General features: G+C 30.0%; 1 protein-coding gene across 1 annotated transcript; it reads right to left on the reverse strand.

Annotated features, from left to right (window-relative positions):
- Window positions 1–1,359: 1,359 nt before the first annotated feature.
- Window positions 1,360–9,667, reverse strand: LOC115719472 (molybdopterin biosynthesis protein CNX1). The gene is made up of 13 exons (XM_030648533.2): window positions 9,329–9,667; window positions 8,908–9,034; window positions 7,740–7,870; window positions 7,217–7,318; window positions 7,058–7,141; window positions 6,298–6,525; window positions 5,739–5,929; window positions 5,441–5,545; window positions 4,952–5,251; window positions 2,704–2,861; window positions 2,468–2,574; window positions 1,881–1,937; window positions 1,360–1,687 (listed from the first exon to the last, which is right to left on the reverse strand). Exons 1-13 carry the CDS (start codon window positions 9,521–9,523, stop codon window positions 1,472–1,474), a joined length of 2,001 nt encoding a protein of 666 aa, XP_030504393.2. The 5' UTR covers window positions 9,524–9,667; the 3' UTR covers window positions 1,360–1,471.
- Between the last annotated feature and the right edge of the window lie 18,301 nt (window positions 9,668–27,968).

Consider the following 27,968-nt stretch of genomic DNA (forward strand, 5'->3'; position numbering starts at 1 on the left):
TTGGTGGCAAGTAGGTTCTTTTAAAAGCAGTTGTTCAATCAATTCTAACATATGTTATGAGCTGTTTCAAGCTTCCAGCAAACTTTTGCAAGCAAATTGAGACCATGATGGCTAGATTTTAGTGGGGTACATCAATTGATAAGAAAAAAATTCATTGGAAAAAGTGAAAGTTTCTTTGCGAGTCTAAATTGGAAGGAGGAATGGGTTTTTGTGATTTTATTCATTTTAACCAAGCAATGCTTGCAAAACAAGCTTGGCATATCTTTCAAAACTCAGAATCATTTCTCAGTCGAATTCTCAAAAGCAAGTATTTTCCCAATAATAATTTTATGGGGGTTGAATGTTGTGGTATATCTTCCTTAACATGGCAAAGGATATGTTGGGGACGGGAGCTTTTAGTAAAAGGTCCTCGTTTGAAAGTTGGTGATGGTAATAACATTGTGTGTGGTTCAAATCCTTGGATTCCACAAAATTCTAAATTTTTCCCACTTCAATACACTGGCTGTGATATTAGCAAAGTCTCTGAATATATCAAAATGGACAAAGTATGGGATTTGGATAAATTGCAATCAAATTTTTCACCTATTGATATTGATTATATCATTTCCATTCCTCTCCCATTTCATTATGTCAAGGATGAATGGATTTGGCACCACAATGAAGGAGAATACTCTGTGCAATCAAGTTATAGGTTGGCTTGTTCTTTAGCTGAAAAAGAAGAATCTAACTGCTCTTCCTCAATGGAAACTTGGTGAAAAACTTTCTGGGGTCTAAACCTACCACCAAAAGTCAAAATTTAACTCACTTCTGCTGCATGTAGCTTATGTTCCAATGCTTGAGAATCAGTTGGGTATGCCATATTTAGTTGTAAGCATGCTAAAGCAGTTTGGAGGTACACTAATTTTGCTTTCGATCTTCAGGCTGCTACAGGGTTGAAACCGACTGATTTTCTGTTTAATTTGTCCAAAACATAACTAATTTTCTGTTTAATTTGTCCAAAACATACCCCAAATCTGATATGGGAATGATTTTTTTGCACTGTGGTTTATTTGGTCGGACATAAACAATTTCATTCATGGAAAAAACACTCAAAAGGCGCCAAAAATCTATGCGAAAGCTGCTGCATATCTGAAGAATTATCAGCAACTTTAACATCAGCTTTCTCCTGCTGCAACTTTGCAGTTTTCTGGTGTTGCAGACCACATTCCATGGCCACCTCCTCCACCAAACTGCCTCAAAATACTAGGTAATTCCCACATATGTATTCTATTGCACTAGGTATTAAATTTTAAATGCTTATTTAATTTTTTGAAAAACTTTTTTCCAAAATAAATTTAGTTAATCAAAATAAGGCATAAGTTTATGGAATATATGTACTCCAGCTGAAAATTATTATTATTATTATTAATGCAAGTAATTTTTGTGCTAACATCTTGAATTAATTCATGTACCATTTAATCCCAGAGGACCCTTAGCCACAAGAGCACGAGTTTTTTCCAGTGTCAGCAGAGGCCAATTTATGACTACGCTCCCATTCATCCGTAGAAGCGGCTTCTGCGTGAGGAACGTGGCGAGGATGTTTCTCTCTCTTGTCACCCTTTATCTGCTTTAATGCATGCTTAAGGGCAGGTAACAAAGCTTCCATGCACTCCCCAACTGCGTTTGGATTCCCAGGCATGTTGATGATCTGAATATACAACTATGTTATTCAAGAAATTTTCACCAAATGAAATTTCACCAGGACAGTTGGAGACTCGAGATTTTCTAGATCTTTTTATCTTTATGAGGAAATGACAATGTCCACGCAAAAATTTAAATTCAAATATGTGATGATGGAAGAAGAGGGGGAAGAGAGAGAGAGAGAGAGAGAGAGAGCATACCAGTGTCGATCCCCTTATTCCAGCTGCTGAGCGTGACAGCATAGCAGATGGCGTCACCTGTTTCGAAAACAGTAATGACACTTATATGACCAGTAAGAAAAAAAGATTATGCAAATCACCACAAGTATCAGTGCACTAGAAAATTGGCAAACACAACACGAGCACAACAAAATCAACAGAACTTGGACCAAATATGATAAACATAAGATATTTGAAGTGCAGTACCATTCAAATCTCTCTTTTTTGATATTTTAATGTAATGTAATTCACATTTGAACATGCACCACTTGTTGCTAGCTCAAGTGGGTGCCTAAAGTGTTCTCAACTGGGAATCAGGGCCAACTGTTTGTTATAAAAATAATATGACAAGCAAATGCAGTATACTTATATAGGTAAAGGTTCAAATGTACTACAAGATACAGCATCTAAGTATAATGGCAAATAAGGTACTAGCTTTCTAGCTTCCCATTCCCCAAAGTCCTGCTCCTCCGATACCTCCCTCTTTCTTCCACCCCCAACTGCATTCTTCAATTTGATTTCGATAATAACAATGAATCTGGTAAAAATAACAATAGAGGGAAGCTCACCTTCAAGCTCTCTTGCATCATGACATACAAGAGTCCAGGTGTTTCTTTCTCAATACACAGCTTAGTTGCTTCAGGGGTTACATCCCGAGGGGAGAAACCAGTGCCACCTTGATCAGAACAAAAACTAATGTTATAAAAGTGTGACTTCAAAAGTAATGATGAAAATCTTCTCAAAATACAAAGGGAAAAATCCTTGTGTTTAAACCGAAATGTGAATACAATTTTTTTTGTTTTACCAAGGGTGAGGATGAGATCAACTTTTTCAATATCACTCCATTTCTGCAGAACATCTTTGATTTTGCTCACATCATCAGGTACTGCAGCTGTCAAAACAACTCTAGCTCCTCCTAACTTTCCTGCTGATGAATTTACAACAGAAACTGCTCTAGGACCACTGCAAAGTTATAGATCTTGTTGTAAGACATTATGTACTTTTATAAAAAGGACTCCAGCACATGCAACGCGGAGAGAAACATTAACTTGTTGACTAGCACTTGGGTTATTCTTTGCCATGACAAGACAATTATCAGTTTCCTTGCTTAGGAATCAGGACACATATATTGCACATATTTCAAAATCGCCTGTTGAAAATATATATGTAGGAGTTTTGTTTTGGTGGCAGTGTGCCTTTTTGCTCCTAGAGCGTCTTTATTTTTGATTGTACATTATAATAATTTAGGACCCTATAATTTTTTATAAAATTCTAAATAATTTACCATGCCGCTTCAAAACAACTTGTTTCGTGTGTGTATAAAACAAACTTCAAAACAATCTATTTAGTTTATTCAGCACATGAATGAATTACAATCTTAATTTTTTTATATGATGATATACAATATAGTTATTTAGAACTTACCATAAAAATTTGAGAAATTCTGTATGGCACTGAAAAAACAAAAGAAAATGTTGTGAAACTTGTTTTATATGAGTGATAAATTGTTTTGAAGCTTGTTTATGTTTTGGCACATTAAATTATCCAGAATTTCACAAAAAACTGACCGAGATCTTAAATAACTAACTACTATATATGCTGTCATATAAACAAAATAAAAAAGTTAATTTCACCATGTGCCAAAACAAAGATACTTTTATAATAGGGGCAAAAGGCACACCCTCACAATATAAACTCCCATATATATTCTGAAAATGATCTTGAAACAAATATTTAAAAAAGAGTAATCAACAAGTGAACATGATAATGACTTAGATTTTATTTCCTACAGGCTGGAATTCCAAGGACTGGAAATGGAAATTTTATTTCCTTGTTTGGAACTCCATGGACTGGAAATGATGGTGTGGAATATTGGGAAATTTTCCAGAGGGTCGGCATAGCATTAAATATGTTGCAAAGCATTTAGTATTTCCCATATTGTGCTTCAAACAAGAGTAGTACCAACTTTGCTCTTCTACTTTGGCATCAATTAGTGACCTTATTGAAAAGTATTTTCAATAAGGGGTATCCAGATGCAAGCAACTTTCAGTGTCGACCTTCAAAATCCCCAACATTAGAATGGTATGATGATTTAGTAATATAACCCAACAATGCACTTGTTGGAGTATTGAGGATTATCTTTTCATGTTTCTTTACTTTTTTATTGTTGGGAATAGTGGAAATGAGTGAGGAGACATTGATTTACATCAAAAAAACTCCATGGACTGGGAAATTTCCCAAGGGGATTGGCATAGCATTGAATATGTTGCAAAGCATTAAGTACTTTCCATGCTTGAGCTTTAAAACAGGAGCAATACCACTTTGCGATTCTTTGGCATCAACTAGTGACCTTATTGAAAAGTATACTCAAAAAGGGGTATCCAGATGCAAGCAATTTTCAATGCCAAACTTCAAAATCCCCAGCATTAGATTGATATGATAATTTAAGAATATAATCCAACAATGCAGATGTTGAAGTATTAAGGGTTATCCTTTCATGTTTCCCTTTTCATTGGGAACACTGTAACTGAGTGAGGATACATTAATTTATATCAAAGAATTTAGCCCTTCCTATGTTTTCCACTGACGAGCAACATTAAATTTTTCTCTATTTTCTTTAGCATCAATACTGTAATCTATTTGTGTATATATAACAAGGATTGTATCTGCATGCAATTAAGTTTTGAAACTGCTACCCAAATCCCTGTCCCTGACTCCAGAACAATCAGATGCTAAACCACTTAAAAGGTATGGCTAGCCATTAGGATGGTCTCCGGGTGGCTAAAGTAAACATCCTTATAGAAGAGCATTCACCCATTCAATCTCAAACTTTGAGAAGGAGGAACATCAACTCTACTATCAATTTGGCATCCAGAAAGTGACCCTATTGAAGACAATAATTCAAAGAGCTGTACCTAGATGCATTGGTCTCAGAACCAAGTTTCCTATTGGATTTTCAAGAAAACAAATATAGATGATAGATTAATATTACACAGAGCCAAGCCAACATCACTTTAAAATAGCAAATTCGTATGCAATATAGAGTTTCATACCTTCTATCTGGTCCAGCCCCCGATGCAACAGTATCACTAACTGTAAGAATAGCTAATCTGAATTCAGAATCATTTGTACTTATTTCTTTTTTGGCATTTGCTTGCAATGTAGAAGTTGGATTGGATGTGGGAGGATTTTTGCCAATAGCAACTCTGCTTAAATCGGAAAATATGATGGCTGACACAGAAGAACCAGCAGGCATCACACTTCCTGTTGCTGGTAAATCCAGTAAAGCATTAGCAGATTTCATACTCAAAAGCCGGCTGCTCGTCTGATGACCAGTACTCTCAGCAACAAAACTTAAATCGCCAAAAAGAAAATGAAACATAATAAGAAAAAGATTAACCATTTATTAAACGTGCCAAAGGAGGGGGAAGAAAAACCAAGTATTGTGGAAGTCCAAAAAAATAACAGAACAGAAAAGGTGGAACTGAACCCAGAATATTTACGAGTATAATTCAAGATGACAATTTCCTTGCACAACTTACCCAGCCTTGCCTGATCCATCATCAACCTCCCACCTAACAATAGCACGATGAAATTCTGGACGGACTGGGTCTGTACTTAAATGCTGACAAAGACGGGCCTGCACTCTATAAATAAGAAATAAGGACTTTAGGGAAATGATCTAGTTCAGAGTTTTTGATTTAGCAAATGACTTTGTTTATCTTGTTTATAAACATGATTAATTGAATAATTCAACATGCTGTGTCAATTTTAAAATGTAGATTCAAAATTGGATAATATATATATGTAAAGACAGACAGACAGAGAGCTTCCAGCAACCTTAAAAGATGAGGATTTGCCCATCCAGAAAGGCGGCGGATGGCAGGTACCACAAAGAGATGGAAACAGACTAGACTGCTCACTGGATTTCCCGGCAAACCAAATGCAAGAATCTTTTTCTCTGGCCTATCTGCTGCAGGTTTAGCAATGATCTCAGCAAATGTCAAAGGTTTTCCTGGTTTCATGTTAACCTGAATAGTCAAATCAATGTTAGTTTTGGTTTTTCACGTAAGGACTTTGGAGCTCTTGTGTTTGGTGTTCCAAAGGGTTTGCTTGTGTTACTTTCTAGTGGTTGATTTTTTATTTATTCATAATTATACATAAAATATATTTTTCTTGGAAGAATGCCTGGACCAATTTCGTATCATGTCTACATTACTTCGAGATAAAAAAAAATAAGTTGTTTCCTATCAAAAGTTTTCTTCTTTTCTTCCAAAATATATAAGTCATAACAACAAATTATAACAACTTGCAAACACAATATCAACCTTTATAATGTATAAATCGCATGACAGCAGTGGAAGAATAGTTAGACTACGTCTATACAAAACTAGTCTACCTTACTGAAATACACTGTTCCTCTCTTTTTGAGAAGTGGCTTCACAAAATCCTTGTCTCCCATGGAAACACCACCAGAAGTTAAGAGAATATCAATACCAGCAGAAACTGCACCATCTACAACTCTCTCTAGTTCACCTTCATCATCTTTTACGATATTCAGGTCAAGTAATTTGCACTGCTGCTCTTTTGCAGCTGTCAATATCATAGCTCGATTTGAATCCCTAATCTGCAGAAGAGTTGAATTAACTTCACAGCTAAAACTGTCCGGAACACATAGGAAGAAAAAAACATTGACAAAATTCCAATGCATAGAAAAGATTTGGCAAATATGACTGAAATATAATCCAACATTAAACAAAAATGTAGAATTCTTGTAGAAAATTCATTATCGACAATGAATAATATATTCATTTTCTAATTATTTGGGTAAGTAGACACACAAAAGACGGTACTGAACACAATAAAACAGAAAGTAAAAACAGAGAAGAGCAAAGGAAAAACCTTCCAGTTAAGAGAGAAAAAAAAAATTTAAACAAAATTATCTCATGGATTATCAGAAGTATTTCAAGCTTTCATGTTTTACCCTCATGGGAGGCATTAGGTATTGATATAGATGAGTTTCAATCTACAGTTCTGATTGACAATAATTGCAAACTGAAAGCTTAAAGCTATCTCTTTGCATCATTGTCGCTAGAAAATTTTGAAAGGACCCCAGGGTTGAAGTTTGAGCTTCTCCAATAGACATCCAAATCTAATACCTGGCCACGACTTAAGCACTTTGTTGATGGATCTACAAGTTCGTCTCCAGTAGAAAGGACAGCAACAGTTGGGGGCCGGTACACCTGTCATGACAATAACAGATCAGAAATTTGCAGCAATAACACGCGCAAAGTAAACAAAGTATATTATTTAAATACCTTCACCATCATTACTCCAACAGTGGCAAGCAGGCCAATTTCTGAGGCTCCAAGTCTTTCTCCATGTTTTAAGACTACAGCATCTTTTTCAATGTCACATCCCTGCAAGCAAATACATGAATGAACTTATTAAAATAGGAACTAAAATAAATAGCGTACTACATTATCTCTGGGAATCTTTACAATGCTTCTTTCAGTCAATAATAATTATAGACATATATAAAGAAAAGTAAATAAGTACAAAAGCTTGCAATAGCCATTCCACATTGCATGCTAAAACAACTCATTTTCCCTTGATAAAAGAGTTATTTATAATTGTCTATTCCCGCCATTCTTGAGACATCTTACATATCCATAAGCTCTCATATTTGTGATATGTGAAAAGTAATATGCTTATTTTGATTTATGGGAGTAGATATCCATTTTTATAAATTCAAAATTATTTTGTCATATTACAACCATGCAATATAAACAAATAAATTTGAAAGTTTAATCAGCATATTGTCAAGTAATGATATTATACCACCGGGCGGATATCTGTTCCTTTTCTTGTTTGTACCAATATTCTGACTCGTTTGGATTCATGTGAAGACTCTTCAATTTGTTCAGTGTCTTCAACTTGAACAACAGCATCAGCTCCATCAGGTATTGGTCCTGAGCAAAGGCCATACCAACAATTGAGGGCACGAACAGACATTAAAATCTATTCACAGAATGAAATTAAGTACAAAAGCTCGCAAATGACTCCAAAGCTCCATTATGCATTGTAATCATCGGTATCAAGAAGTCCTCACTTTTAGGGGAAAACAACAAGTAACTCCAATGATATCATTTTGAATTAGCTAAGATATTGCCAAGTTAAAACAGTATTATATTGATCAAATATAAGAGTCAACAGAGTCGACAAAAAAAAAAAGAAACTTAACTTATTTATTTTATTTTATTAAAAAGAGGAGAGTAGAAAATTTATTCTGCTAAGGAGTAACTGCTAATGAAATTCTTTCTATGGAGAAATTGATGGTCAGAGTATGAAATATTATAAATTACACTTAAAAAAATTAAAGAGTAGAAATTCTTTCTATGGAGAAATGATGGTAAGAGTATTGATTGTAATACACACAAATCGCACACACTTTTTACATAATGATATGTGTACCCAATCTCAACCACATAATCAAAAGTGACATGCTCCCTACTAAAAAATGTCTATGGCTAAAACTAAATAGACACCATTGTGTAAATGTGAGTGCAAACTGAATTGAATATAGTCACTTATTAAATATTGCTGATGAGTCAGTTGCTGATCTCAATAACAATTTCTAATATCACCTTTAACCAAAAGCCAGGGCTTGTATCCCCCTACTAGGCCTCCCTTAATTCCTCTATACTCGGAGTTAAACCTCCAACCAGATTTAAACTTAGTTTTATTATATGCATTACCATAGATAGATATCCAAAATCATTGATGCTCAAAAAGGTTACCAATTTCATGAGGAGCCAAAGGTAAATGGACCCAGTTCAAACCTCCTGAATGTGGTTTCACTATAGAAGGTGACTTATACAAGTTCATGGCACTAAGTTTCTAACACAGAGCCTAATGAAGTAAGAAATGACAGGAAATCTACTGCCGAAAAACGTGAGCTGTGAGATAAAATTTCTTAAAAGAAAAAATGATATGAAAGGCAAGTCACCTCCAGTTGTGACATATGCAACAGTTCCTGAAGTCAAAGTCACACCAAGTCCATCATTTCCAGCTCTAGCTTCAGCAACCACTGGGTACTCACCCGGCCCATCTGAAGCCACAACAGCATATCCATCCTGAACCCAAATGGTTTAGAACGAAAATTCATTGAATAGGAAACATTATATAAACTACAGAAGCTTAGAATCCAAATACACAAGCGAGCGCCAGATTTAAATGACATTTACGAAACCACAAATAACACCCAAAACCCAGTAATTAAATGACAAAAAAATCAAAGAAAAGGAATCCCAAGTGGATCAATTTACTGAATTTAAGGAGAAACTAAGCAATACCCAGCTGCTAATTCATTATGAAAAGTACCCAAAAAAAAGGCAGTGGATTATGTAAAGATATGGCTATTGTGTGACCTTAATAGACGCAGGATAAGGAGGCAAAGGGTCTGGAGCTCGAACGTCTTCAGCCAAGACCTTGCCAAGCGCATCATAAAGTGGTACGATGACCGGAGGCAGACGCTGGGCAACTCCCAGCACCATTTGCAGAGCCTCATCGACTGAAACGATGGAGGTTTTGGCTCCCCTCCCGGTAACATCGTCAGCTTCCATTGATGATGACCTTCCCGCTGGGATTGGATAGATAAAATAAGAGAAGAAAAATGTGGAGAGGAGGCTGACAGAGGAGAGGAGATGGTAGGAATACCCTTCAGACTTCAGAGCGCTCACTCTCTAAATATGGGTAAACTATTTTTTGAAATAAAATTACATTTTTTATTTATTTATTTGAATTATAATCACGTAAATTTACAAAATATATATATATTTTTAGAAAATTCTACAATGCACCCCCTTAAAATTGATATATTGATACACTCTTATGTGTTTTAACATCCGAAATAATGTTTTAGTCAAATTTTTTCTGATGGTCGTGTACGTTATAGTTATTTAAGACATCTTGCAAAATTTTAAGAAATTTGAAAAAGTTTAACACGCCGAAACTATGTTCAAACAGTGTGTTGCACGCGTGACTATTTTATTTTATACGCGTGTAAAATAGATTGTTTGAACATTATTTTCTATATTGTAAATTATTCCGAATTTTTCAAAATTTTGTAGGATATCTTAAATGCCTATAACGTACATGAATATGAAAAAAAAATTAGACTAAAAATTATGCTGGGTACCGAAACAAGTTAAGAGTGCATCAGTACATCTCTTTTTTAAATTTTTAATTAATACACTAAATTTTTTTAAAAAAAAATAAAATAAATAGGCCATTTTTATTTTTATGGTTTCAATTTTTTTATTTATAAAAATACGTTATTTTAGGCTAATTAGATTTTTACTCCCGAACTTTTACATGTACCAAATCATGACTCTAAATTTTTAAGGTCGTTAAAAATGTTCCCTGAACTATTGAGATTGTCGGATTTAAGGACTTTTGTCTAATTTTAGTAAAAAAAAATCTAACATGGATGAAAGTTCAAGGGGCATGATTTAGTATATGTCAAAATTCGAGGGGCATAATTTAAAAGATATCAAAGTTGGAGAACATGGTTTAGTACATAAATAATCTTTTTTTTTACAATGAACTTTCATTGAATATAATCAGAGTTTAGGACATCATAAAGAAATGGAGGAAAATCATCCATTCAAACTAATTCGTCATCCACCCTGAGTGCACGAACTGCTAACTCATGTGCAGCCATATTGGCTGAGCGACGAACATGAATTAGAGATGCCTCAGGGGAAATTTTTAATGGTCAGAAAAGTTCAGGGGGCATGATTTGGTACATGTTAAAGTTTAAGGGGTAAAAATCCTAATTAGCTGTTATTTTATAGTTTATTTCTTGTTGTATTGACTTTCTTGTTATTTTTTATAGTTATTCACCGAGATTTTTAGAAATTGAATTAATAAATAGATAAATACTATTTTGGACCATGTGTTTTGTAAAAGTTACCAATTAGACCCTCTGTTTTGTTAAATGACAAAATGGACCTTGTATTTTTTAAAATAATACAAATAGGACCCTGAATTAATTTTTTATCAAAATAAAATTTAATTATAATCCGATCTAAAAGTGTTATGAAAAAACTATTTACATTTTTTGTATATGTTTGTATAGAAATTGTCTTTATGTTGGTTATATTAAAAAAAGTTGTCAAAAATTAAGCTCAGGGTACTATTTTTACTATTTTGGAAAATATATGGTCAATTTTATCATTTAACAAAACAGTGGGTCCAATCAGTAACTTTTACAAAATACATGGTCCAAAATAGTATTTACCCTTAATAAATAGATTGAGCTTAAAGAAAAATCATAAAAGAAAAAAGAGACAAAGATTTTTACGTGGCTGAGACGGTAATGAGTCTTAGTCATCGAGTCAATATTATTAAGCTCTTTGGCTATGGAGTATTTTATATAAGAATATTTTTATTTAAGGAAATATATTTCTATATTTAAAGAAATAAATTTCTATTTAAGGAAATAAATAAATAATTGATTTTCTGATAAATGAATATTTTATATTCATTGAATCTGGACAAAATCAATTATGTAATATTCTATATATGGTCAGATTTCTATATTCATTACCTGATTTGATTTCCTGAATTAATTGTCAAAATATTCTGACAATTAATGTGGCGCAGATACTGATGGAGTATCTCACCTATAAATATAGGGTCTCGGTCCCCGAGCTCCTCACTCATTCTGTTCATAACAGCAAATTCCATCTAAAGAGAGTTGAGAGAGCGAGGAAGCCCGATTACCCATGGTAGTCAATTTCCTTTGCAGATCAAAGCTTATGTGGGTTTGAAGCTCAAGATTCAATGGCTGGAGGTATTTCGATCCTTAAGTTATATAGTGTATATGTTTATTTATTCTGCATGTTATATACACATACATATATTTTATATTATACATATAAATGTCTAACAGTTGGTATCAGAGCGGATTATATATCTCTGCCTTGATTTATTTTGAGTTTCATATATATATACATACATTTACGGGGTTCTTCATTTATAATATAATATATATTTTATATATATACTTTCATATTATATAATTCCTGATTATATATATTCATATACTCAATTTTTTATATATACATATATATATTCATCTTCATATTTACGTTCATATATATATTATATACATTCATTTATACCGTATAATATATATATATGTTTCTGAGTATACACTTTCATATTATATTCATTGATTTATTTCCATATAATTGATTATCATATTCTTTTATATATCTTTATGATATTTTATATGGTTTAATGTGTATATGTAAGTATATATGTATATATATACATATCCAGTATTGGTTTTTGTTTGTATATATATTTTATATACATTTTCTTTTTATTTACGTATATATATTCATATTTATATATATACTTTTATATTAATATTTCATAATCTATATGTTCATATATATATGCACATTCATATTTATATTCATATACTGTGTGTATACATATAATTTTCATGTATATATATTTATGTATAATACTCAATGCTTTCATATTTTTGTTGCATAAAATTGTATGTAATACTCTCTTTCATACATTATGCAGTATATATACATTGTATACGAGTATATATATACATGAAAGTTTTATTTTTCGGTCTATAATTTTTCCGTTTTCATTTTCGGTATTTATTTTAAATCCTCTATTCATTACTATATTCATATAATATTTTAGATCAATTTTATGAATGAAAAGGATTTAAAACCCATCTGAAAATTGAAAAAATTATCTTAAGAACCCGATCGGACCCGAAAGAATTTTTTATGAAATTAAAGTCTACATTTTACGTGTTTTCGATGCTTGAAATCAATATGGATCTCTTAATTTATTCATTTAGATCATTTTGGAATTGGTTTCATGAATTTTGGTCATCGGTGTTGTTTTTCATGGCAGTTTTTCAAAAAAAAAAAAAAGGAAAATTAAGAAAAATTTAAGAAAATTCCGAAATTTTGTTACTTTGATTTATTTTTGGAATTTTATTTTATTTCTTTATTTTTGTTGATTTAGTCAATTAAATTGCATTTGTTTAACTTTCCATTCTTATTTAACATATATCTTCATATATTATATGTTATTTAGTAATAAATTATTATGGAAAGTTTTTAATTTGGTAAATTAATTACATGCTTTATTTTTACATGTAATTACAATAATTGTGATATTTTAAGAATGTGAATATTTAATTATTCTACAATTAAGTGCGCAATTATTATATTTATTTACCAATCAAGTAATTTATTGATTAAATTAATTGATAATCTGCCATTAAGTATATTCTTTAATTTTGCATTTAATTGATTTCATATAATTAATTGTACTAATTTGTATATTTACCTTATTTATACAAATTAATTATTAGTACAAATAATTAAGATATTATACGGTTATAAATGCATAATTAATTACATATCATGGAATTAAGCATTTAATATATTATCATACAATAATTGTTTTAATTTGTATTTATTTAGAAAATTTATTTTTAATACAATTAATTTTGATTTGTATGATTTAAATGCTATACATAAATTTCTTTTATAGTGCTAGATATATTTAGAAATGTTCAAACATTAAGATAGGTTGAATATTTTATCTAGCACATTAAGTTTCATAAAACTTCATAAAATTATTCATAAAATATTCATAAAACTTCCTAAAATGAATAAAATATGAATAAAATGTAAGTAATTTTGTGGTTTGACATAAGAAAACATGAACTTGGGACAAATGCTCATATCTAGAACGGTTTTTAATGATCTTCGGACGACCACATTAGGAGCACTAATCTCAGTGATTGTCTATTATGTTAATAACGAAATTACTTTTAGGTAGAGCCCAATACCTAATGTCAAAGTGAAAATATAATTTTATATAATTAGGGAGTAGCCACAGCATCCTTATTTGTATAAAATTATATATTAATTAAAATTCATCTTAATGGACATAACTTGTAATTAATTATATAGGTATAATAATTTTACCCCACATGGATTTTATTATATTTGTATAATTAATTAGGATAATATGTTAAATTAAATTCTCTTAATTTACCCCACAGGGAGTTATGGGGATTTAATTTAATAGTGTTATCACAAATTTAATTAAAGATAGATAATAAACTTTCATTTTCCTAAACTAATTGTTTAATTAAATCTATCATAAGGTTCATCTAAATTTATTAAATTTAAAATTTAGCCCAGAGGCAATTTTGGATTTAGTAAAATTTTAATCTTCAGTTTATACTTTGGTGTCTAGTGAATCACATAATTTTAAATAATTAGGGAGTAGCCACAGCATCCTTAATTATATAAAATTATATATATTAAGTGGATTAAGATCACATAATGGACATGAATTATGTGAACATAATAATCTTACCCTACAGGGATTTTATTATATTTACATGATTAATATGTTAAATTAAATTCTCTTAATTTATCCCACAGGGAATTATGTAGATTTAATTTAATAATTTTATCAAAAAGTATAAAATTTTGAAACATTTATAAATAATTAAGTGTTTCATACCTTTCATTGAGATAGAAATATTAAACTTTAAGTTTTTTCATAAATTGTGTAAATCGATCATAATCTACATCTAAATCTAATCTTATCAAATTAAAAATTTAGCCCACAGGCAATTTTTGTTTAATAAGATTTCAAATTTAAGCATGTTTATTCATTGGTAAAAACATGATTCATTTAAACCTCAAAACTATAAATGTAATTTTATTACATCACTATTCATAAATTTCTTCTATACCAGTAGAAATTTTCAAAAATTTATTCTGATAACTTAATCTAAAATGTACAGTTTTTACTGTATAATTAAGAAAAATAAATCACACTTTATTATCACTAATAAATTTTAATTTATTGTGTATGAATTCATTCTAATATAGTTAATGTGATTATTAACACATAATGGATTATTTTAGATTGTTATTCCACATTCATAATTTCTTGCAATGTTTACAAATAAATCTAAGAAAGTCAGTAACTGTGAGCAAATCTTATCCACAGACAAGATAAGTTCTCACATTTAGAAGTTTAAGGAACAAGCAATATAATAGTGGCTTTGTTTTAAAATTGGCAAAGACCTTTATGTTCCAAGATTCTATTGAAACTTGATTTAGACACATTTAGAGGTCTTTACTACAAATGATGTCACTCATAAAGATATGCAAGTTCAATCTGACAATAAGAAATGTGTTATTAATAAGAATTCTTCTACATTATAGCACCAAAAATTATGGAACATATCTCCATAAATAGAATAAATGTTAGTAAATGGTGGGGATCTTCATTACACTTGATTTTACTAACTTTATTTAGAACTTGTGTGAATTTCATTAAGAATATGTATTCCAACAACTCAAAATCGGTGCATACTAGAATTCTATCATATTAGAAATCATACAAGTCAATTAATTTTGAAGACATGGACTCAAATTTTGCATCTCTTTTTTAACGATTACTCACATAAATAATTTTTCTACAAAAGTATAGATTTATATGTTTCAAAGACGTTTAAACCTTAAGTAGAGAAATGGTGCATTTTGCATATTAAGATAGTGAGATCAAATATAAAATGGAGAATACTACATTAAAATTCGTGAGTATGGATAAACTCCCAGTCTATTTGCAAAGTTTCTTTAAAAGCATGGGTTCATTGCTCGATACATATGCTTGGTACACCCACTTTATAGTGTGTGACAGATTTAAGAAACTAAGCATTTTTTGGACATGGGGTGGAGCCTACATAGCAAACTCCAATCTTTCCTAAATCTTTGTCTATTGATACTCTTCAATGGGGTGTACATATCGAATCGTGTTCTAACCAAAGTTGTTTCTCAAACATATTTTGAGTTGTGATAAGGTTGAAAATCGACTTGATGACATGTACACATTTTATAAATACCCATATATAGTTAGAGTACAATTGTCAAAGAAAAGATCTGGGCCCTAAACCATAAATGATCATATTTCATTTGAAAAGCTATAAGGTTTAAGGGTTACATATTTTATTATCCATCTCACAACACTAGAACTGTGGAATTAAGAATTGACTTGATCAGTGGGAGTGATCTATCTAGGAACCTAGTTTCTGAGAAAGATCATTCATATTTTCTCAAACTTCCACCTCAAGTGTTAGATTAATTATGATTCACAACAACCCTTAAGGTTAATGATTATTGAGAATTCATAACTAATCATTAAAAGTCTACAAGTCATTGATAAAATTCTAATAAGTTATGTTATTTAGTAATTGCTTATAATTTTTAAAATAACATGCATATTGAACCATTTGCTCTTTTAAGAGTTTGTTGGTCCATCCTTAAGATGACTTATTAGAACAATAAGATCAATGTTTTCTAGTGATTACATTTTGTACAATAAGAGTTCACCTACAATATTAATTTGAGACACAAATTAAATTATAGAATGATAAAGAATTGAAGTTGTAGTACAACATGCCATGAATGAAGAAATGAATATCTTAAAGAGCAATAAAGTTTATCTTTAGTAAAGTTGCCTAATGGGGTGGAGAACATTAATTAAGCATAAGTTTTTTCACCAATAATATTCATTAGGCAACATTGAGAAACATAAAGATATAAAAGGATATTCATTGCTAAGAAGTTCATTTTGAACTAAGAATCAATAACAGAAGAGATTTACATTCTCACTTGTCTTTATAAAAGATTCTATTATAGACATTGGCATTTGTTGCTCGTTTCAATTCATTAATTAATTCCAAACAGTAAACTAGAGGAGAAGGTATACAGACTACCATAAATATTTTCCTCTAATAGTGGTGAACATATGCAAGCTTAAGGTGTCTACCTGTAGATTAAAACAAACATCTCACAAATTGGTATTAAATCATCTTTTCCTTTAGGTTTGAAAAGAAAATTATGGAAATAATTATATACTAGAAGGTTAGTGGGAGTAATATTTGTTTTATACGTAGACAATATGTTACTTGCAAATGATGATAAAAGTTTTCTATATAAGTTGAAATAATTCATATCTCAAATTATTATTTTGAGATAAGGAATATAAATAATATATATAATTTTAATTAATTAGAGAGTAGTCACAGCATCTTTGATTAAATAAAATTATGTATTATTCATCTGACATAACTTTTATCTTTAAGTACGATAAATTCAACTCGAACCAGCATCTGAAAAATGATCTGGAGTGAGAATAAATTAAGAACATTCATTTGCTTCTATTTTAGAAGCCTAATGTATGCCTAAGAGTCTGAATAAGACTTTGCATTGCATTTGTTTCAGGATCGTTAAGTAGTATCAGAATAACTAAAGTTAAGACCACTTTATTCTTCATACAAAGTGATGAGGTGTCTTTAAGATACTAAAAATTATAATCATACATATTTGTTAAGATGAATTGACCATCTGGAAATATAGTTAACCAATTAGATTTTTCCACACTTCACTGGTTATATTGATTCACGTAAGTCAATATTTTATTACAACCTTAAGATTCCCAGTAAGTTATATTGTGGAGAATCTTGATTGTTATTTCCACTATAGAAGTCACATTCATTTATTGTTTTGAGGATACATCTCGTATGATGTATTATAGAGTTTCATAGTAGGCCTAGAGTTCAGAATTACAGTTTCATTAGGCCATTAAGAAAGTTTTGTGATAAATTCAGCTACAATATTTATGGCTAAATAACTATAAAAGTATTGGTCGAAGCTAGCATATCGACATTAAGAATTTAGTCATAAAAAGGCGTGATAAGTGGTCATTAATCACGCAAACTGAATTGGGTGATCGCACATCCTTGACTAAAGGCATGCCGCAACACAAATTCAAGGATCATAAAGTAAATATGGGATTCAATTAACCCATATGCAGTTTTTTTATTTGTACAACCAAAGATTATTCAATGAAACTCTAATTTTGATATTTTCTCATATTTATGTGCACCTTAATTTCATTTGAGAAAAATTATCGTAAGAGGACCTGAATAAACATAAGGGTTAGGGTTTATTCGCTTAAGTACATTGCCACATAAAGTACATTGTTATATAATAAATATATCGTAATACATAGAAGATAATACTCGACTTATAATGAGGACATGTCGCTATGATTCGTATGTTTATTATATAATGAGGAACGGTTGGGTTTGAATGTTTTAGTCTAAATGCTGACCAAGTGGGAGAATATAAGAATATTTTTATTTAAGGAAATATATTTCTATATTTAAAGAAATAAATTTCTATTTAAGGAAATAAATAAATAATTGATTTTCTGATAAATGAATATTTTATATTCATTGAATCTGGACAAAATCAATTATGTAATATTCTATATATGGTCAGATTTCTATATTCATTACCTGATTTGATTTCCTGAATTAATTGTCAAAATATTCTGACAATTAATGTGGCGCAGATACTGATGGAGTATCTCACCTATAAATATAGGGTCTCGGTCCCCGAGCTCCTCACTCATTCTGTTCATAACAGCAAATTCCATCTAAAGAGAGTTGAGAGAGCGAGGAAGCCCGATTACCCATGGTAGTCAATTTCCTTTGCAGATCAAAGCTTATGTGGGTTTGAAGCTCAAGATTCAATGGCTGGAGGTATTTCGATCCTTAAGTTATATAGTGTATATGTTTATTTATTCTGCATGTTATATACACATACATATATTTTATATTATACATATAAATGTCTAACATTTTACACAAGATTATTCTTTCCAAATTTCTATAGAGTACCTAGCCAAAATTTATAACCCTTTGCATGTTGGGATACAACCATATTTATAGACCGAAGTCGGATTCTCGGGTGACCTTGGATACATTAGGATTTGTCAATGTGAATAAGCTCATTGATGGGATAAAATACAATTAGGGATGGTGCCAGGATACGATCATAGGGGCCAACTTTTAAAATTTAAATGTCAAACAAATATTTCAAAAACAAAAATTGTTCATAATTTATTAAAATACAGAACGTCTCTCTTGCATGTCACGAAAATCATCTATAAGTGAATTTACACTAAATGTTTCAGCAATTTTCTTTTCAATATACACTAGCAAACAATCAGTCAAAAATTCATCTTCCATCTTGTTGCAAAGTGTAGTCTTCATTATATTCATAGCCGAAAAAGATCGTTCTGTAGTAGCTGTAGAAACTGGAAGTGTAAGAATAAGAGTTACCACTCGATATACAAGTGGATAGACTTTTTCTCATCTTGTCTTTACCATCCATTGACATAACTCATAAATACTTTCCAAATCTGCAAAATCAGGAAGTTATCGCACATGATCAAAATGTTGAAATTGCATCCTTAATTGTATCATCTCATATTCTTCAAAGTCTTGTGAGTAATACTTTTGTACCAACTTACATATGTCATCAATTATGTATGATACACGCATTTCTCTTGGATCTAAAGTTAAACTAAGAATGAGTAATTCCATTGCATTATCATCAAATTTGTTACTTATTTCTTGCAATTGAGAGTCTATCACTACATTATAAATATCAACTTTGTAATAATGCTTTAATGTCATGCCATCTTGTTGGCGAATGGCCTTTCCTCTTGCAATGTAATGAGTATCAAAATTTGGCACATCTATATTAATATCTTCACAAAATGTTTTCACCTCATCAACTAATTTATCCCATCTATCTTCTCTTAATTTTTGAATGAGAATCTTAGTAGATGAAACAAGATCCATTGCATTTAAAATATCTTGAGATTGAAGTTGCAAAGCTTGACAAAGCATATTAGAAATCTCTAGAATTTTTTTCATAAGATGCATAATGAAAACAAATTCATAAGAAGTTACGGCCTCATAAGCTGCATCGGCATCTCCTCGTTAAGAATGTGTAGTGTCATCTTCAATAATATTCAATAAAACTTCACATGTTGCACTAAATATTTTTATCAAGCTAGAAATATATTTCAAGTGAGAGCTCCAACGAGTGTCACCTGCCCTTTGCAAAGCACTAATTTGATTGAGTCATGTTCCGCACTCAAGCTCATTAATCTCAAGTAAATGGGCAATATTTGCTACTTGAGCAGCTTTTAATTGGCCATTACGCTTACATGATGCACCAATAATATTAACAATGAAGTTCAACTTGTTAAAAATTTATGGACAAGAATAACTTCCATAGATGCAGCAGCTAATGCTAGTTGCAAACGGTATGCAAAACAATGAATATAATAAGCATTAGGACATTCGCTTGAAATTAAAGCTTGTAAACCATTCCATTGTCCACGCATATTACTTGCACCATCATAACCTTGTTCTCTGATAGATTGAACATCAGGAGTATGATTAGTGAGGATAGAAAGTATACCTTGTTTCAATGTTAAAGTAGTAGTATCTTTGACATGAAAAAGTCCAAAAAAAATGCTCTTGCACATAACCATCATTGTAAACAAAACTCAAAACAATTGACATTTACTCCTTTTTAGATTCATCTTGTGCCTCATCAACTATTATACAAAATTTTGCATCGCCAATTTCTTCACGAATTGCGTTCCTCACTTTATATGCCAAAACGTGCAAAATTTGTTTTTGCATTGTTGGTGATGTATATGATGCATTTCGTGGACCTTTATCTAAAAATTCAGCTGCTTTATCATTATAAGAAGCTATAAAACTCAATAATTCAAGAAAGTTCCCTCGATTGCTCGATGTTTTGGACTCACCGCGACCTTTAAAATAACACCCTTGAAATGCGAGCCACCTAATTGACTCAATTAAAAGCTTCAAGCGAAGTCTATTTTCAACAATTTCTTTTGATGTAAAGTTTGCAAACTTTCTTGCAACATGCGTTTATTGGTTCATAAGATTTGCACAAGTTTTCTCAACATTCCTATGTGGTGAAGTGAGATCTTTTCCGATATGTGCCAAACATGAGCAATTACGTCCATCCCTCACTTTTTTCCATGACCGAAATCCATTACTAGTAAATGCATCTAAACTACGAGACCCATTTTTAGAATTAAATACAAAACATAGTAGACAAAATGTTGCATCCAGTTGGGTTTTATGCCCTAAATAAAACTCATTTCAATATAATCAAATTTACTTATTAATATAGATCAGAAATAACATTTAATGTTGCATGGTTCACATGATTTATTTCATGATTATATGTACATAATGTATGAATTCATCTGAAACCATTTTCACATACTTGATCCTGTTTATTGTGTCATCAACACATTGGAAAGTAAACATGACTATGTGAATAAAGTCTCCTAGATTTATCAGACACAGGATTTTACTGATATGATAATCTACAACAGAGTTTACTTGCATTTGGAGAAATCCTATGTTCTTTCCAGAGCATTGGTTAAAGTAAAGCTCAGGTTGGATGCATGGAGTATGCATCGGAAGGGACAAATATTGAACTTTGACTTAGATTTATTAAACTTAATGTAATATCTATTCATGTCAATATCGCCTAGTTGATCCTAGATCAAATGATCTTAATCCTGTTATGATTAGGCTCAATCTCGAAAGGCTATTTGTGTTCTTTGATTTGTTAGTTAAGCCTACTTTTGGGTCAGGGTGATACGTACATTTTGGGAACACGCTAGTGCAATTGAGTGGGAGCGCTAACATAAACATGGAATCTGTAGCTTCTATCTGACAAATAGTAAGTAAAGGATGATCTCCTTCGAGCTTGACCAAACGAAAATAAATGGTGGAGATCTCATTTCACATAAGCTGAAATAATATTTATACGGGGTTAAGTGTTTTAAGGATTAAATACATTGTAGGGTGTAACGGTAATCTAATCCCTTTACAGTGTAGATCATTCATATAGAGGATCATTGATCAAATTAGGATTATAACAATGGATAACTAATGATGTGTCTATATGGTGGAACATATAGAGCATTCTATATACTGAGAGTGTAATTCTAAGTTCTATGCATGGATTCAACAAAGAATTAATAAGTCAGTGAATTTAGGTTATAAATTCTTGATCTGCTTATTGGAAGCTCGGTTATATAAACCCATGGTCCCCCCACTAGTTGAGATAATATTGCTTGTAAGACTCATATAATTGGTTTTGATTAATCAATTATAATTCTCAATTTAGACTATGTCTATTTGTGAATTTTTCACTAAGTAAGGGCGAAATTGTAAAGAAAGAGTTTTAGGGACATATTTGTTAATTATGATACTTTGTATGGTTCAATTAATAAATATGATAAATGACAATATTATTTAATAATTATTTATAGTTATTAAATAGTTAGAATTGGCATTTAAATGGTTGAATTAAAAAATTGGCGTTTTTGAGAAAATCAGTTGCAGAAAAGATAAAACTGTAAAATTGCAAAAAGTGAGGCCCAAATCCACATTGCATGGCCGGTCACTTTTGTAGGGTTTTACCTCTGATATTTTCATTATTTTAATGCCAAATAATTCAAACCTAATCCTAGTGGAATGCTATAAATAGATAGTGAAGGCTTCAGGAAAATTCAACTAAATTTTCTGACTTTTCATTCAGAAAAAACTGAGCCTCTCTCTCTCCCTATCTTTGGCCGACCACTCCCTCTCTCTCTTCCTCCTTGAGATTTTGAAATACTTAGTGTTAGAGTAGTGCCCACACACAGCAAGTGATACCTCAATCATAGTGAGGAAGATCGTGAAGAAAGACTTTCAGCAAGAAGGAATTTCAGCACTAAAGAATCAGAGAAAGAGATCCAGGTTCAGATATTGATAATGCTTTGCTACAGAAAGGAATCAAGGGCTAGATATCTGAACGGAAGGAGTCATTATATTCCGCTGCACCCAATGTAAGGTTTCCTAAACTTTATATGTGTTTATTTCATCGTTTTAGAAAGTTCATATTTAGGGTGTTAATCAACATACTTGTGAGTAGATCTAAGATCCTGGTAAAATAATTTCCAACAACTGGCCTCAAAGCCATGGTAATTGATTTGCTTGCAAGAAATTTGGACTTTCAAACGATTGTTTGATGTTTTGGATGGTATCATGTTGTCTTGAGTGTTATATGATGATTGATTGATGTTTGTGAATTTTCGTGAAAAATAATTTAATATCAGTTTCTGGAATTATTTTTATTAGATAGTATGGAAAAAATTAAGCAATTTACTTTTTTACAGAACTGAATTTCGATTTAATTTGAATTAGTTATGATTTTTTGAAGTTTCGAAAATATCGGGGTGGTGTCACTGCACCACGTGAGCGCGCGGAGAGGCTGCTAGCAGCCTCCTGCGCTGAGGTTACACGGTCAGACCAGCCCTTGCGCGCCCATGGACAGTATGCAATGCATACTGTCCGTACAGCTCGCATTTTTTTTCGTTTTTCTTCGATTTTTCATGCTTTTTCATGGATTTAACTTCCGATTTTTTGTGTAGTTCTGTATTTATACATTTACTATTCCTAATTCAATTCTAATTATCATAATTAAATTAATTAATATTTTTTAAATTTAATTCATGATATTAGTGTAATTTGAATTTGAAAATAGTAAATATCTATCTTTTTTGCTTAATTATCTATCTTATTTTTAAATTTAATTATATCTCATCTTATTTTTAAATTTAAGGTTAGATATTAAATTTTTTAAATTAATTTTTTTTTTAAAATAATTTGACCTTATTTAAATTTAAAATAAGATAACTATAATCATGTAATTTTAAAAAGATGTAAGATATTTTGCTAACTTTTAAATTTTGTTATTTTATTTATTTAAATTAAATCATAAAATCTGAAAAAGATATTTATTTATCTTTTTTATTTTTATTGAATATTTAATTTATAAAATAACATTAAATTTTTAAAAGTAGTTAGCAAATTTTGAAATGATATTTAGGTTGGTTGAAACCTAATTTTTCAAAATTGTAGGTTTAATTTTAAATATTATAATATTAATTTCGAAATTTTTTTAAATTTTATTTTATTAATTTTCGAAAATAATTTTTTTTATATTTAATTAATTTTTCGAAATTATTTATTTAAAATTAAATAAATCTTACATCCAACTATCCAACTAACCTTGTTGCAGGAGTATATGTTTTAGCTTGTTTGTAAGTTTTTTAAAACCTATTATTGCTTTATTGCAAATAGTCATGGTTAACTTGTTGACAGATCCAATGATCTGATTTTAACTCAGGGCTCCCTTGGTCAAGTAAATAATTTGTAACAGGTATATTTACAATCTTCTTTCATCTGTGTATGACCTAGCAATATGATAGGATCCATCCAAATTGTGTGTCTGTGTGAGCCTATGTGTTTAATTTTATTATAGATGCATATAGGTTATTGTTGCTAAATAAAATATCATAGTTCTTGATAGATTTTATTTAGGCCCATTTAGTTTTTGGGCCTATTCAATTAATAACAGTTGTTCATTTTAAGGTTAAATTCCTCTCTTTTGGGCCTTGTGTGAGAGTTGGGAACCATAGTAGTGGGTACGACATACTAAACCCAGCACCCCCTCACATGAACTACCCCAATTGTGAAGGCCCATTTGCCTGATTTGAATAACTGTACTAGGTTAATTAAACTAGTTTAACCTAATAAAATTGATTAGCAACATAATTAATTTCATTTATTTTGAAATTAATTTAAGAAAATCATAGTTTAAAGAATTTTATTCTAAGCTAAACTATATGTATTTTCTTGTATTTAATTAAATTTAGAATTATAACCATCTAGATTCTTTCTGAAGCTTAATTTAAATTTTTCATTAAATATTCCTATTTAAGTTGATATTTAGTTATCTCTAACTAATCAACTTAAATCTGAATGTCTTTTGGATTTAAAATTTCAAAATTAAGTTGAGGAGGCATTGGTTATTAAGATTTTTTAGATATTTTTTAAGTTGATATCTTTTCGAATATTAACTTAAAATGGAATATTTTCAAATTAAGTGGTTATAACTTAATTTTTGATATTTAATTAAATTTAAATTTGAAAAATATTTAAGTTCTAGATTTTTTCTAATACAAATTAAATTAGATATTTTTTCAAATTTTGTGGAAAAGATACTTAGTCAAATAAGATATTTTCTAGATAGTTATTTCTAGACTACTTATTATTTCTAATATTAAATAGAAAAATATTATACATTGTGAAATTAATTATTTATATAATTAATTTTGGTACAATTTATTTTAAGTATATTTTTCCTAGTATTAAACTAGAGATTAATAATTAAGTCTTCTCTACACTTAATTATTTATTTCTTGAATTTAATACATTTAATTAATTTGAAAATTAAATATCTAAGTTGATTTTTATCATGATACTTAAATATTTCTTTTTCATGACACTTAATTAAATAGAAAATTATTTTTAGTTGAAATTTATTTTTTCAACTAAATTTAAATAATTTTCAAAATATAGTTTTTCTTTATTTTATTAATCAAATTTCGAAATTGCATTTCTTAAATGCTGGAATTTCGAATTTTATCTTGAAAAATAGATTAAGTTGTAAATTAATTATTTATTTTAATGAATTTTGGACCAACTTAAATTAATGATTTTTTCATTTATTGATTAATTTAAAATAAATGAATTAAAGTATATTATTAGAAATTGAATTAATTAGTCCATGAAAATCTAGATAGAGATTATCTGTTTTTGCTTGAAGTATTTTTCTAGTGTATTTAATTAAATAGAAAATTAATATTTAAGTTGATTTTCATCATCATACTTAAATATTTGAAATTTTTATTTTATTAATTAAATAGGAAAATTATATTTTTTGTTGTAAATTAATTTTATTAATTAATTTTGGGCCAACATTAAATTATAATAATTTTTCCAGGATTTATTTTTTATTTTAACATGTATTTTCGAAAATTGTATTCTTAAATACTTTAATTTTTCGAAAGGCAATATATATTTATAGAAAATTAAATTTGAGTTGTAAATTAATTTAAATTAATTTTGTAACAACTTAAATTGAATATTTTTCTAAATATTTATTGGAAATTATTACTAAGATGGAAGAAATTCATGTTATTTTCATATCCATCTAAATAAAATTTATAAATATTAAATTAAAATTTATATTTAGAATTTTTCATTCTAAATTGGAAATTTTAATTAAATAAATATATATTTAAAAATAAATAGATTAAAATAAGTATCAAAGAAAATACAACTCTCTTTAAATAATGAGCTTTATTATTAAGATATTCGATCTTCATTGTTGGTTTTACATCGCGTTTGTTTTAGTGAGTAATCCTCCCTAATGGAGGAACGTTCATTAGCAATTTCACACCGTTTAATCTCGAAAGATAAGTAGTTTGTAAGTGTTTTATATGGTATGGATCACCCTAATGGTGGCGACCATATTTGACTTGCAAATTATGAAACAATGGTGGAAGCTCATAAGATAGAATTGCCTTGACTCTCGCCTAAACGGGACAACGCTGAATTCCAAGCTTGATCGAATAAAAGGTTGCTAGAATAATTAACATTTTAGATGAGCTGACAACTCTATTCAATGGATGGTAGCTTTGACTCTCGCCTAAACAGGACACTGATATCACTTTGTTGAAAACCTTGGAAATTATTTAGGATTGTATGTTTTAGTATTTTCACTTGTCATTCCTACTTGCTACATGTTTAATAATTTCTGAATAGTGTATGAATTTATATTGAACCATGTTATTTTCTGTTAGTAAATTGTAGTTTAATTTTGAATCTTCAATGTTGGTCTAACTTGGTTTGTTTATCTAATGAGATAAATCCCTAATGGATTTTCACCATTAGACATACATAATAGTGTTAGATGTCGAAAGATAAATATTGTATATGCGACATCTAACTGTTCATCAATAGATGACACCTTAGACTAGTATTTTTACGATATGAAACAAGAAGATTGTATAATAAGATTACTTTGACTTTCGCTAATCGAAGCATCGTTGGATTCTTATTTATAAACGAAATTATCCTAATTCCTCTTAGCTTATTCATTTCGAATTAGCTCAATAACATATCATTGGATGAATGGTCTATAAATCATTACATGTCATTATATTTTCTCTTAAGAAATTAAATGACGCATATGATTATAATCCCGAAATTCTATTCCCAATTGATATAAATCCTCAATCTTAGAAATTTCCTACTTGTATGGGCAATCAGACTTAGAGTTAAATTAGTAGTGGTGGTCCAAGATAGAATTACTCATTATATTTGGTATAAATTTAAGTCTTTGACTTTAATTTTAGATTCCAAACAGAAATTTTCTTATATTTCTAATTCCAGAATACAATACAGTTACACTTCGACAAGTGTTTAATAACCATTTTCTATCAATGGATTCAAACTGTATGGAATATGAGTTTAATATTCTGTGACCAGGATCCACTTGCATTATTCTAAGAACTCTTTGATGTAACTATACTTTAGTCATCAAAAGGACACAACCATTTTTTTTTCTATGGCATTTGTATCTTGTTCATAGTGGTTTTGACAAGATCAATCTCTGCAAAGAGTTAATATGCATATATCCACTGAAAGTAGTTCAACTCATTCGCAGATGGATGTACATTCAGGGGTGGATATGAGTTTTACGTTGTATTCTTTAAACGATAACTCTAGATTATACCTTATGCAAAGAAATTTGAAATGTTTAAAAAAATTTCATTAATTTCTAGCAATGGTTAAATCCATTAAGGTAAGTGGTTAAAGATCTTGCGAACTGATAGGGGTGGAGAAATAGTTAGTAGATATGCAGTTCAAAGATCATTAAATTGATTTTTGAATTATATCCAAACTTACCTCCCCAGAAATTTCGATTTGCATATTGATGATTAGTTACTAGTCGTTGCCTAAATCCTTCTATGGTAATACAATTTCAGAATGATGTAATGGTTGTATACTTAATGTAAATCATTACTAGATTCATGGATGACCTAATCAAAATCTTAAGAAAAGCTAGAACTATCAACCATGGTTTGTTAGCTATTCTAAGTGATTAGGGGTGGACC

The sequence above is a fragment of the Cannabis sativa genome, chromosome 2 (assembly GCF_029168945.1).
Source record: "Cannabis sativa cultivar Pink pepper isolate KNU-18-1 chromosome 2, ASM2916894v1, whole genome shotgun sequence".
NCBI classification, from domain to species: Eukaryota; Viridiplantae; Streptophyta; class Magnoliopsida; order Rosales; family Cannabaceae; genus Cannabis; species Cannabis sativa.

What these genes read in the sequence shown, in the direction of transcription:
- LOC115719472 (XM_030648533.2), bottom strand. Translation starts at nt 9,523, where the DNA reads ATGGAAGCTGACGATGTTACCGGGAGGGGAGCCAAAACCTCCATCGTT. An exon ending in GAACAGATATCCGCCCGGTG is followed by an intron (nt 7,319 to 7,739) that starts GTATAATATCAT and finishes ATTTGCTTGCAG; the next exon opens with GGATGTGACATTGAAAAAGA. An exon ending in TTGGAGTAATGATGGTGAAG is followed by an intron (nt 7,142 to 7,216) that starts GTATTTAAATAA and finishes TTGTCATGACAG; the next exon opens with GTGTACCGGCCCCCAACTGT.